This window comes from Cyanistes caeruleus, chromosome 2 (assembly GCF_971803275.1).
Source record: "Cyanistes caeruleus chromosome 2, bCyaCae1.hap1.1, whole genome shotgun sequence".
NCBI lineage: Eukaryota > Metazoa > Chordata > Aves > Passeriformes > Paridae > Cyanistes > Cyanistes caeruleus.
Genome location: NC_141702.1, coordinates 56,731,008 through 56,743,470, shown reverse-complemented (window position 1 = coordinate 56,743,470; position 12,463 = coordinate 56,731,008). Strand labels below are relative to the sequence as shown.

Here is a 12,463-nt window from a genome sequence, read left to right as displayed (position 1 = left end):
TGGAGAGAGTGGTTCTAAAAGTAAAAGCTTACATACTGGGTTTTTCCTTGTCTCTTCTCAATAATGCTGTGTCTATTTTGCTGAACCTGTAGAACACAATAGTGAACTATCGTGGAATCCTGTGAGCCACCAAAAGCAGCACTTTGCTGAACATGAATATTAAAGTTTGATAGTGGAGACTTTAAACTGTGCAACTGTAGTAAAAAAAAAAAGCTATGCATGTATGTTTTGAGACTTGCAATGAAATTATTAGTAAGCTTCCTTCATATGGATTTTTCTGCAGGGATCACCAGTGTTGGAGCAAGAGAATGACTGTGAGTTTGTTTTTATTTGGAGGACCTTGGCAGCGTGTCCAGTTCACAAAGCAGAAGGTAAGTGTAGTTATTTGAGCTTTAAAATATCAATCAGACTGTACAAGTAATAAATACTTGAATGAAACTATGTTGGTTTCTTGTCCTGTCAGTCTTTCTGTAAAAAGTGTTGGCTTGTGGAGGAATATCCATTCTGAGCTTTAAACTAACTACAAATCCTATCTAATGTTAAAAATACGAGTTAGGATGACAGGCAAATGTACTAGCCTGTCTAGGGAAGGAAGATGGAGTGGATGGAATGCTTTTGAGAAAGCATTGTAGTAACCTTGTTAAATCACAGAGAGACTTGCCTGTAAATATTAAAACATCAGGTTTTATGAGAACAGAGTTGATTCTGTGCCCTGGCAAGTTATTCCCTGTCCCTCACTAAAGACTGGAAGCAAGACTAAATTTGATCCTAGTTAGACAGTGGGGGAAGAGGCAAATGGGGGAGTTTCAGTTTGTATTTGATTCTAGAATGTGCAACAAGAAATCACTAGTTCTAGTTCTGGTACTTGATTGTCTCTTAGATAGGAGATGGAGTGTGTAGGAGTGTCTTCTCTGCCTTTGCAGGCTTTGTTTTGCAGCTTGTAGATAATTCCTTCTAAAACATCTGGACTTCCTGTAAAGGATCTATCCCAATGGTCCTAGACATTACTGAAGCTGCCAGCGACCTGACATGGCATGAGGAATGTTCACAAACTACTGCTCTGTAGCACATAATCACTGGGCAGGACACTGGTGACTGAATTGTGGTTTTAAGGGAGGAAAACTGATGTCTTTAGCTTGGTACCATCTTACATGATTGAGAGGAGCATAATATTCAAGTGATACAGTCTAATGCTTTTTTAAAAAGCTTCCCAGTGTTGAGCAAAGGGTCAGTTTAAAACTGAGGACTTGATCAACAGCATAGTCCCGGACATATATATCAGCTAATGAGACTCACAAAACTATAATTTTCCTAAACCTTCTTTTATATGCATCTTTGTAGATTTGTAAGCTGGAGTAAATATTTACTATGACTCATTATTTTGTTAACTCAGCAGACTTCAGAGCTGTTAAAAGAAGATATAAGACACCTTTTGCTTTGATCTTGTGACCTTGCTGTTCTTTCCAGATAATTAAGCAAATTCTGGCCTTAGGGTCTCTGATTCTGTACTTAACATTCAGCACAGCTGAAGGAAGAACTTGAGACCACCCTGAGGCAGTTTTTGAACTACAGTGTGACTTTTGCATCTTGCTTTTTAGTGGTAGTCATAAAAGAAATGTGCCATTTATATATAGTCACATAGTTCTGGATATTGGTGACTTCCCGAAAGGAGTTGCTTAGCTGAACTAAGATGGTTCTTCAGTGTCACTGCTCTAAAGTAGCTACTCATTTTTGTGGCCTTATTTGTCCAGTAAGCCTTAATTGTCCCCAGTGTATTTGGCAAGGCTAATAGATCTTAAGTTGTATTTTAAATTCTTAACTTCTCTTTAAAGGAAACGATTGCCAGGTGAAAGATCCAAGGTATGGTCATGTTTTTAACCTGAAGCCACTTTCTGATAAAGACATCAAAGTGAGTACAGATGAGTATGACTACTACTTCAGAGTTTGTGGAGAAATAACAGAACCTTGCGGTGCAGGGCATCACAGTGTTGCATCGTGTCAAGTAAAGAAGATGGGCCCTACTTTCAAAAAAGTAGCAGGTACTGCACTTACCTAAACAAACCTAGGGAACAGGAAAATCAACCAGGGTGTAATAGAAGAAGGGTTCTTGCTAATCTAGTGCATCTAATGAGATAAAGCACCTCACTGCTTTTGCTCAATGTGCAGATAAAATGTCATATGTGTAGTTACCTTGACACTCAGTTATGAATGAGCTCAGCCTTTACTGTGCTGGAGTAGTCGTCCCTTTTGACTGGACTTTTAGAGGAAGGTTGAGATCTGTCTGTATTCTTTAATTGTGCATTTTATTGCTGTTTATGTGATCCTGTTGTCAGAGGCATTACTGCAGTTGTGTGTTTACTGTAGCTGCTGACTTTTCTCAACTCTTTGCTTCTAGGCTTACGTACAGACAAACTGACCTTCAAAAATGGTTTAATCATGATTAACTATACCAGTGGAGAAAAATGTCATAAAATATATGAACGATCAACTGCTGTATTATTCTATTGTGACAAGACTACATCTGAGGTTAGTTTCAAAACATGTTTCCTGTACGTATTCCAGAGTTGTCCTCTTTATTAAAGTATGGAAGGTTAGGGTGAAGAATGTGAACATGCCTTATTATTTACAGATTAGACAGGCAATTCAAAGGTCCTGTGATGGGACAAAAAAATGAAGAACGTTTTGAATCTCCTGTTTATGGATGGTACCTTTATCATTGCCCAGGAAGATTGGTGCATGTTGTTCCTTTAAGGGACATCTATCATTACCAAAGCTCTTGGAGAAGTTGGGAAGGGATGTTCTTCCAGAAATGACAGCTCTTTCTTTGTAAGAAATAAAAGGTAGAAGGTTGAATGTGCAGGAAAGCAGGTATTACATGGCCAGACCTAAAATAAGCTGGTAACTTGCTTTTAGTATTTGTATGTATTTGTGCTTCCCTTACTGTTCTTAAACAATGGTGTCTATAATTATTTTTGCTCTTTTTGTTTCATGGAGGAGGCAGCAATTCCTAATGGCTGCACTTCTATCAGAAGTGTGCATGTGGATAAACTCATGGGATAAACTCAAGGGATAAACTCAAGGGTTGGGAGAACCATGCTTTTTAGCTGGTCAGAGGCATATTGTGGCTCTAAGACAATATGTGTGTTCCTGGATCTTCCTGAAGCATGGCTGACACATTTCATAGTTTCAATGTGTCCAAATGAGAAAGCAAATTCATTTTGTACTGTGTTCTTTCAGCCTGTATTTTTGAAGGAAACTCCAGACTGCACCTACATGTTTGAATGGCATACTCAGTATGCTTGCCCACCTGTTAAATCTACTGAGTGCTCCTACAAGTAAGTTGTTTCCACAAAATTAAAATGAAGGTGTATGTTGAGAGACAAATACAGCCTTCTTGAAATTCAGTGCCACACTGCCCCTTTAGCTAATGTGTTTTGATGAGCTAATGTAGCATTCAATGACAGTGCATAATATTTTAAATAATTTCTGCAATTTGTGCTTCTGAAAACTAATATTTAAAAAAACAAAACAAACCAACAAGTTTGAGATTCTTCTGAGAAGTAATGAAAGGGAACTGTTTTATATGTGTTTATTAATGGTTGAATGCTGAGTATGTTAGGTTGTTGCAAGTGTCTAGTTGTTATTTACCAATAGCTAATTTAAATAAGACTAGAACTGTCTGTTTGAAACTTCCACCAAACAATGATTCTGGAAAAATGTCATTTATATCTGTCACAACCAAGTATTAGCTCATTAAGATTGGATGTGGGGTCAAATGTGGCTAATATTTGGCCCAGAATTTGAACATCTCTCCTCATTATAGGTCTCCACCCCGAGGTAAAACGGTGCCCTGTATCTGTATGTATGCTTGCCATGCACTGAAAGGCAACATGCTTGAATTAAAAGTTGGAATTACTCTTGCATTGACTGAGCTGTGTGCATGTGGACCATTTCTGTGGTGATAGCTGGTGAGGTCATATATCCCTCTACTGAATTTGAAGTTTTTAGGGACCACTGCTTCTGGTGCAAACTTCTTTTCCACTGTAATAGTCTGCTTAGAGTTATCAGGTTAAAATTACTGTAGTAACTTAAGGATTGCAACTTTAAAATGCTTAATTATTTTACATGCCTTTAATCTTTTGTACAGGGATGATGAAGGAAACTTCTATGACTTTTCATCCCTGACACGACACAGAGAGAACTGGGAGGCCATTGCTATATCTGCTACTACCCAGAAATACTATATTAATGTCTGCAAGCCCTTAGTACCCTATAGTGCTACACGTAAGTGCAAAATACAAATATATTCTTCCTATAGCTAGGGAAGGCAAGTGGTAGGACAGTACTGGTGGTGACTATTCTGAGTGAAATAAATCACAAAGCAAAGCATGCGGAGACAGTGGTGTGATTTGTCACACCAGAGGGAAAGGTAGACTGTGAGCCTGATTTCCATCTGCTTAGGGGGTGAGATTCACTAGCAGCTCTTTTCTTGATAGCTTTGGTACTCTAGCTCTTTTGGTCCTTATACAAAGTTTGCTATAGCTCTTAAAGTTTAAAATAATCAGAATTTCCCTGTGGCATCTTTTGACTGACTTGATGTTTTGTGCAGTGCAAGGCCAGACTGTAGCCTAGCCCTAATAGTAGTCCACTTCCCTTGTGGTAGCTGCCACTACTTTTTCATGACTTTAAGCGAAGTGAGACAATTGCTGCTAGTTGTGATTTTTGGGGAAAACACATCCCAATAAGTATGGTTTGGACAATGGCTTTTAGGTAGATCAACCATGATATAACTGAAAGTAGGGTAGTGGACTTTCATTCCAGGCAAGTACACCTTACTAACATTTACTTACTAACATTTGGAGTAATAATGCAGTTTTTGTTTATGTGTATAGGTTCCTGCCCCTCTGATGCTGCTGCCTCCCTCATTGAGGGTACAAAATGTACCAGTCTTGGGGAAGTGGCTGATGGTCCTCGTTGGGAAAATGTCACTTTTATCCTGAAATACATTAATGGAGATCAGTGTCCAGATAAAATTCGGAAGAAAACAACAATATTACGCCTCAAGTGTGATGAAAACAGAATTGTAAGTGGGTTCCTTCTACTGGGATTTTGTTTGTGCAAGCAGAAGGACTTAGAAGTACTTGCAATTCAGATACTGAGCAATTTTTAAGAGATTGTTTTGTGTACTCTGTTAGCACAAATTTTGTCATCTGTAATAGCTTCAGATCATCTGCTTACATCTTGAAGATGAATGTAGTGCAGGTTGGGAAGTGTTTTAAGTAGTAAATAATGCTATTGGCTGTGTAGCTCTCAATTCTTGCATATCTGTATGCCTTGCCATTAAGTACTCTACCATTTGATGAGATTTGAATTGCCTTTTGGATTGTCTATTGACCTAGGCTACCTTTAGCTCTCCTCTCAATAATTTTATTTGTCCTGATATTGATTCTGTACTGTTGTGTATTTGAAATAATCACAGTTAAATACTCTGTCCTTGGATTAATTAATTGGACCATGATGATCAGGTTTTAGGACTGGTGTTTGAACTGAGGTCAGTTACAGGCTGCAGGGATAGACCTGTTGGCATGGAATCTCAAACTATCACTCCATAGAGATGTCACTCTCTCCACTATTTTGCGTTTAGGAATCAAAGCCAGAACTTATCACTGCCATTGAAGATTGTGAATATACTTTCTTATGGTTCACTGCTGCTGCATGTCCTCTTAAAAGCAATGTGCAAAATGACTGTCGGGTAACCAATCCTGCAACAGGTAAGGAGGAGGCCTCAGGATTTTGTATGTGGAAGTGGCTGCTGGAAGCAGCACTACTGTCTTTGTGTTCTTGAGGGACTTTGTTAGAAAAGTGCAGTGTGGCACATCCTCTGGATAGTGACTAACATGCTTATGGATGGTAGAAATATCTTGTACTGCAATGTCCCTTGGAATATAAATAGATGATAGTTTGAAACTTGTGTTTCCTCTGTTAATGTGAGTAACTGCCTTTCTAAGCTGGCAGGCAAACAGGGTCTGGTTAGCCTTCCTACTAAGTTCCTGAAGGCTTATAGTACAGAGAAATGTCTTGATTTTGAATCTGAAAAAGAGATGAAATTGTTCCCTGATCTCTCTATAGGCCACCTCTTTGATTTGACACCATTAAAGCGAGAGTCTGGCTATACCATCAGTGGTTCACACAACAGAATAATTGAGTTGAATGTTTGTGCTGAAGCTAAAAGTTCATGTGCTAATGGAGCTGGTAAGCAAGTTATCCTCTGTGGTACTGTAATCACTGACTATAGGGTAACCAAAAGAAATACTTATGGTCAAGTTTACTGTAAAGTGTAATGTTTTGCTGCAAATGCAGAAAGGGTGATGGGAACAGCTGGTGGCTGTACTGACTAGGAAGAAAACCAAATTGTTTTAGGAAATGAGGCCATACATTTTTACCCAACAGCATTCACATGGGCTCACTTCAAGTCCCAGTCCCTTTAGTTTCTAGTGAATGGGTATTTTTTTGCACATGAGGGCAGGAATGTAGGTGCTTCTACTGCATGTCTTTAATGCTATGGAAACAGAGACATTACAATCTTCCAGCTAGAGTGAACACGGTAGTGATGCATCGCTGTAATGCATCTGCATTGGGCTTTGTGTCTGCACTTCAAACCTTTGCCATGTCCTCTTTCTAGCTTTCTGTTCTGGGTGCTTCTGAAACATCAGTAGAAATTAACTTTTTGCTTAATTAACTGGTTTTAAAGCTGCTTAATTGCAGGTTGAATTACTAGCTCTTCTGTCAAATTGAATATGAAATAATACTTAGGCATCTTAGATGCTAAAATAGGAGTATTGCTTGTTGCAAAAATTATTTTTGTGCAGTTAGAAGAAACTATTAGATTGATTTGCTTTTTAAGAGGCATCTTAATAAAATTATATCTAATGTTTGACATTTTTTGTTAATTGCTTAGTTTTCAGAGAAGTGATAACCAAACACTGCTCTGTGGCTGCTTAAGCATGTATAGGTGCAGTACATTAAGCTGGTTGATGAAGTAATAAAGGCAATATTTGGTCTTTGTATCAGTGCAGTTCAGCTCAGTTTAATGGCAGCTCTGGATGGTGTGGCAAAGCCCTTCTTTCTTAGAAAAATTAAAGTGATGCTAAAATCTCCAGTTTCTTGCTGTATATGTTGTATGGTGCAATTTTTCAGGGCAGTTGCATCAGACTTGATCTGTTTTCTTAATTTTTCTTTTTTTCACTTTAGCTGTCTGCATCAGAGGTGGCCAAAATCCAGTTAATGCTGGAAAACAGAGTAAAACTTTAAGTTATGAGGATCAGGTGCTGAAGCTTGTCTATGAAGATGGAGATCCTTGCCCTGCAGACCCTGCACTGAAGCATAAGAGCTATTTTAGCTTTGTATGCAAGTCTGATGCTGGAGATGAGAGCCGACCTGTTTTTGTGTCTTTTGATGAGCAAACATGCACTAGTTACTTCTCTTGGCATACTTCCTTGGCTTGTGAAGAAGAGGTAAGAATTACTTTTGCAGAAAACACTCATGGGACTTAGAGTTTCTGAGGCAGGTTAGATATAATAGCAGTATATTTTAAATTCCTTGAGGGAACAGTTTCTTCCTTAGTAAAGAGCCAAAATTCATATAGGAGCTCTTGAATGCTTTCTCTGACATTTGCAACAGGGTGAGCAGTCCTTGACAAACTCCTGCTTCACATGTTGAGCCAAGTTAAAACTAACACTTGAGAAAAACCCCTTTGTGGAACCTATTTAGCTGCTTTCCTGTACAGCTCAAATGGAAGCCATCGGGTGTCACGTTGGGAAGTGATGGCAAAGATCCTCCAGTGCAGCAGGCCAGCAGAGCTGAGGCTGACTTGAGGATGGATAGCATCTCTGGACATGGGGATAGTCTTGTTTCTAGGCAGGTGGCTAGAGGCCAGGCAAGTGCATGATGAGTTTGCTCAGTGCAAACCAAATAAACCTTTATTGAATTATTGAATGAGTTTAGAATCTGCTTCTGATGTACCATATGTGCTGTAACAGCATAATGTGGTCAGTTTAGTCAAAGTGGTGCTCCAGAGAATGCTTTGAGGTAGTCTTTAGTTAAGTTTAGCTACATTAGCTACTGGTCATTAAAAATAGATGGTGGGTGCATGGAGTAAAAGGCAGTACTAGGAATAGAAGGCTAAATGAACTATTGGATAAATATAGATGTTTTCTTAATACCTGAGTCTTTTCTTTTGTGAAACTGCTAATCATTCTTTTTGCTGCTTTGATTACCTCTAGTGTGAGCATCATTCTCTGCAACAAATTGTTTTTCCTCCTCATCACTGTTTCTACAATACTACAATAGCTCTCACTTCCATTTCCCAATGAAATTAAATTCCAATTCTTCTTTCCCCAACAGGAATTGTCGCATCCTCTCCTTCAGCTACACACAGTTCTGGTTTCTCCTTCAGTAATATGTACCATGCTGCAATACAAATCAATAATACCCAACCCCACTGTGTTTTCTAGCCTGATAATTCCATTTGGTGATCCTTAGTGCACTTCTGATCCCTTTTTTCACAGTGACCCAAGCTATTTCAGTGTGATGACATCTAGATAGCAACAATGATTATTTGTCCTGAAATTTAATACTAATTTTGTTAGTTGCTCCATTTCCTATCTAAACAAGAAGAGATTTCTACAAATTCCTCATAGACTCTCAGTAGGGTTATGCACATTAAGAATGTGTGAAATTGGTTCTGAGGAGACTTGGTACTCAAGCCATAAACTTGCAATACACTCACTTTATATTGTTATAATGTTGTTATAACCAAGTTTTTTTGTTGGAGGAGAGGAGAGCATGGGGCCTGATCTTACAAAGTCATAGTGACTGTGTATGCTGGAGTATGTGTGCCAGATCTTTGTCTTGGTATTGCTCTGATAGGGATTCCATTCCATAAGAATGGAATGTTCATGTGAATGTGATCAAGGGTTTTCATATGCTGCTTGTAAATGCTTAGTATCTATAGACAAGCAAATATTATAACAAATGCTGCTTTACTTAGATTTGAAACTTTTAAATGTAGCTATGCTTCTTGCCTCAAGAAGGATGTTTGTCAATTACTCAAAGCAAGTAATAAAAGAATAAAAGCAATAAATGTACCTTCTTGTAGGTGAAGTGCTCAGTAATGAATGACAGTTCCATTATTGACCTGTCTCCTCTGATCCATCGTACTGGGTATTATGAGGCATTTGTGGATGAAGATATTACAGATGTTTCTCCAGATTTCTACATCAACATTTGTGAGCCTCTCAATCCTATCAAAGATGTGAATTGCCCACCTGGAGCAGCTGTTTGCATGGTTCCTGTTAATGAATCGCCAATAGTAAGTATTATGCCAGGAATCACTGAAATGTGCATTTCCTTAATAGTTTAATATAGTATCCCTGCCTAGAGACCCGATTTGAACCAGAGGCTTGGCAGTGGATTAAAGAAATGGAATGCAGAATTTAAATCTCCTCTGCAAAGTTCCGTTTTATTGCTTTTTCCTGTGAAATATTTTCCTATACTGAACCCCAGTGATCTTTTTGGATGTCAGAAGATTCAATACAGTGATAAATATAAAAGTTGCTACAGAGAATTTTTTTCATGTACTGAAGAAAATTTGTGTGCCAAATTGCAGTGTGCTAAATAGGGACACTGGGAAGTAGAATGTCTTAGTCATTATGTGGCTTAATTGATCTTGTGATAGCCTGTTGCAATTGGAAGCAGTCTAGATACTAGTATGCTCTGAAGTGCTCTTAGGTCTTTCATGTGAGAACTTGACAACTACATAAATAGGAAGCCTGTTACAGAGGATGACTAACTTGTCTGTGTCATTCCCTTGAGGGATCCAGGCTCTTGCTTTTCAGGACTTGTGTGGAAGCTTTAGAAGACAGACATAAAAAGCTGTGATTGTTTTCCGCAACTTTCGGTATTCATCTAGGGACCTTACTCCATTGTTAATGCTATTTTTAAGTTATGTGTTGGTAATTTGGCACATTGATGTAGAGAAGAATCTACCTCTAAGAGGCAGACACTCCCTGGGCTTAGTCAAACTTAGTCAAAAACTGTTTTGAGTTACTCGTGTTTTGTTAGGATTGAAATGTAATGGCTGTTCTTTGAGTATTGAATGCAGTTTTCGAAAGTACAATAGTTGTGCACCCATGTAAACCAAACAGATGAATTCTGATCTGAATCTCTGGGCTGATCTGGAATCTAGGTATGTATCCTGTAATTCTATTAATAATATTTTTGCTTGTGTAGGATATTGGTCGTGTTACTGAACCGCCCCAGTTCAATAAGGCAGCAAATGAAGTTTACATCACTTACAACAGCACTACTCCTTGTCAGATTAACAATGGATTGAACTATACTTCTGTTATTGTATTTCACTGCAGCCAAGGAACTACTCTGGTGAGACATCCATTAAACTTACATTGATATTGGAGTGTAATGGAAAGTGGGTAGTAACCAGTGTTAGCTTTGTTTAAAAGTAAGTCAAGGATTTGTTTCTATAAGGTATGGATGGACTCACTTCGAGAAGAAGTGTCATATTTGCGTCCTTGACTGGCAAAAATTTTGAGTGTGTGAACTTTAAGCTTGAGAGTAACAGGTTCTGATGATTTCAAGCATCAGATTCCACAGAAGTAATGTAATGATAACTTATTACTGACATTAAACTTAATTTTGTGTTGCACCTTGTTTAGGTCCTAAAGTTTGTACTTGTACCTCAAGCTAACACAAGAACCAGTGTAACTGTACAGATATTACTATAAGTGTTCCCCCTATGCTGTAACCTTTTCCATAATCATACACAACTTCAAAATTTGCACTTAGTTACTTATGTTTTTGTGTCAACACCTGAACACTAAATTCAGTTTGCATGGTAATGTGAATGTAACATTTCTTGAATTTTTTTAATGCTTCAACAAACTGTAGAGAAGCACTTAGATGTGTTTGTCAAACGAGTTTGCTGAAGATCATGAAAACCTTTTCTGTCAACACAGGGCATGACATGAAACTTGAGGCAGTTCTGAATATTACACAGGCCATACTAATACTTTAGTTTAAAACAAGATAAAGTAAACAATGTTCTCTAAAAACCTTAACTATGAAATTTGGTAATGCTATTGAGAAGCACAGTTCTCACACTTTTGTTGCTTGCAACTGAGCTGAACATGAAAATCTCAACCCTAATTAAGAAGAAAGCTTGTGTTACCTTGATTGATTGTTTTCTGGAGCTAGGTAGAATGCACTTCCCTTTAAAATTTTTGTTGGTACTAGTTACAATACGGTGTTTGTCCTACAATCAATGAAGTCTAGCCATGGTAGTAACTGAGGTTAACTACTGGGGAAAGGGGAAAGTGCAGAGACAACAACAAACTGTCCAAAAATTAAATGTGTCTTCCTGTGTTCTTTGGTAACAGGGTAAGCCAAAGATGATAAGGAAGGTTGACTGCACATTTGTTTTTGAGTGGGAAACTCCACTTGTGTGTCCTGATAAAGTGAAAACTTTAGGCTGCTCTGTGATTGATGAACAGTTACACTATACATTTAACCTGACCAGCCTTTCTGGAAGATCATTTGAGGTAATGCCTTCTTGTGTTGTAACATTTATTTATTTAATTTATGTATAATTGCCTATTGCTAAAAACATTTTAAAACTGCAGGAAGGGTTTCTTTTAAGCATTCTGTGTGAGAAGAGGCTGAAATGTCCTGTGGTCAGTATCGATACTTGTTTGGCTTCTGACAGGTGGAATGATGTTAGAGGCTATAATGTTTTAATGTTTTTGAGAGGGAAGTTGATGAATACAGAAGTGGGTAAAGGAATGAGAAATCTTCGCCTCTGACAGAATCTTGGATGAGACAGCAGGTCTGCTGAACATAGTTGGTCTGTGTGCTTTATCATATTTATCAGTTTTGTCATATTAATGAAGGCCAGATTTGCAAAATTAGTTATCTTTTCCTCCTGTGTTATGCAACTGCTGCCTCAGACTTGGTTTATGAAGCATTTGTGTGATTTTGTAAGTATTGACTCTAGACTTGCTGTCATGCTTCTGATTGTCTACACAGGTGTTTTCTGGACCCAACAATTACCATGTTGGTGTGTGCAGTGTAGGCTTGCCCCAGGGAAAATGCAGAGATGGGGCAGTGTGTCTGACATCCAAAAGCGGAGTGTCATCTTTTGGAAACATAAAGGAAATGAGAATGGACTATAGCCACCAGGATGAAACAGTCATCTTGCAGTATACAGGAGGTGATCGGTGCCCTCCAGGTGAGATTGGAGCAGACCCATTCTTTATGTTCAAAACAAGGAAATTTTCCCCTGAAAGTATGAGAATTTGTTGTGCCAGGAGAAAGCAAGGTAGATTTTACATATAGCAATGGAAACATGTCCTTTTGCTAAATCACAAGTGTCATTCTAATCTGCAGTGTC

General features: G+C 38.3%; 1 protein-coding gene across 2 annotated transcripts in view; it reads left to right on the top strand.

Moving 5' to 3' along the window:
- The window catches only part of IGF2R (insulin like growth factor 2 receptor), a 62,209-nt gene that overhangs the window by 40,156 nt on the left and 9,590 nt on the right, over window positions 1-12,463 (top strand). For both annotated transcript variants that reach the window (XM_086877179.1, XM_086877178.1), the window contains exons 26-38: window positions 284-371; window positions 1,833-2,039; window positions 2,396-2,526; window positions 3,238-3,335; window positions 4,148-4,284; window positions 4,893-5,083; window positions 5,645-5,771; window positions 6,130-6,252; window positions 7,252-7,514; window positions 9,158-9,370; window positions 10,291-10,440; window positions 11,454-11,615; window positions 12,100-12,301. In XM_086877179.1, the coding sequence (XP_086733305.1) occupies window positions 284-371; window positions 1,833-2,039; window positions 2,396-2,526; window positions 3,238-3,335; window positions 4,148-4,284; window positions 4,893-5,083; window positions 5,645-5,771; window positions 6,130-6,252; window positions 7,252-7,514; window positions 9,158-9,370; window positions 10,291-10,440; window positions 11,454-11,615; window positions 12,100-12,301 (2,092 nt within the window). The remainder of the gene's footprint in view (window positions 1-283; window positions 372-1,832; window positions 2,040-2,395; window positions 2,527-3,237; window positions 3,336-4,147; window positions 4,285-4,892; window positions 5,084-5,644; window positions 5,772-6,129; window positions 6,253-7,251; window positions 7,515-9,157; window positions 9,371-10,290; window positions 10,441-11,453; window positions 11,616-12,099; window positions 12,302-12,463) is intronic.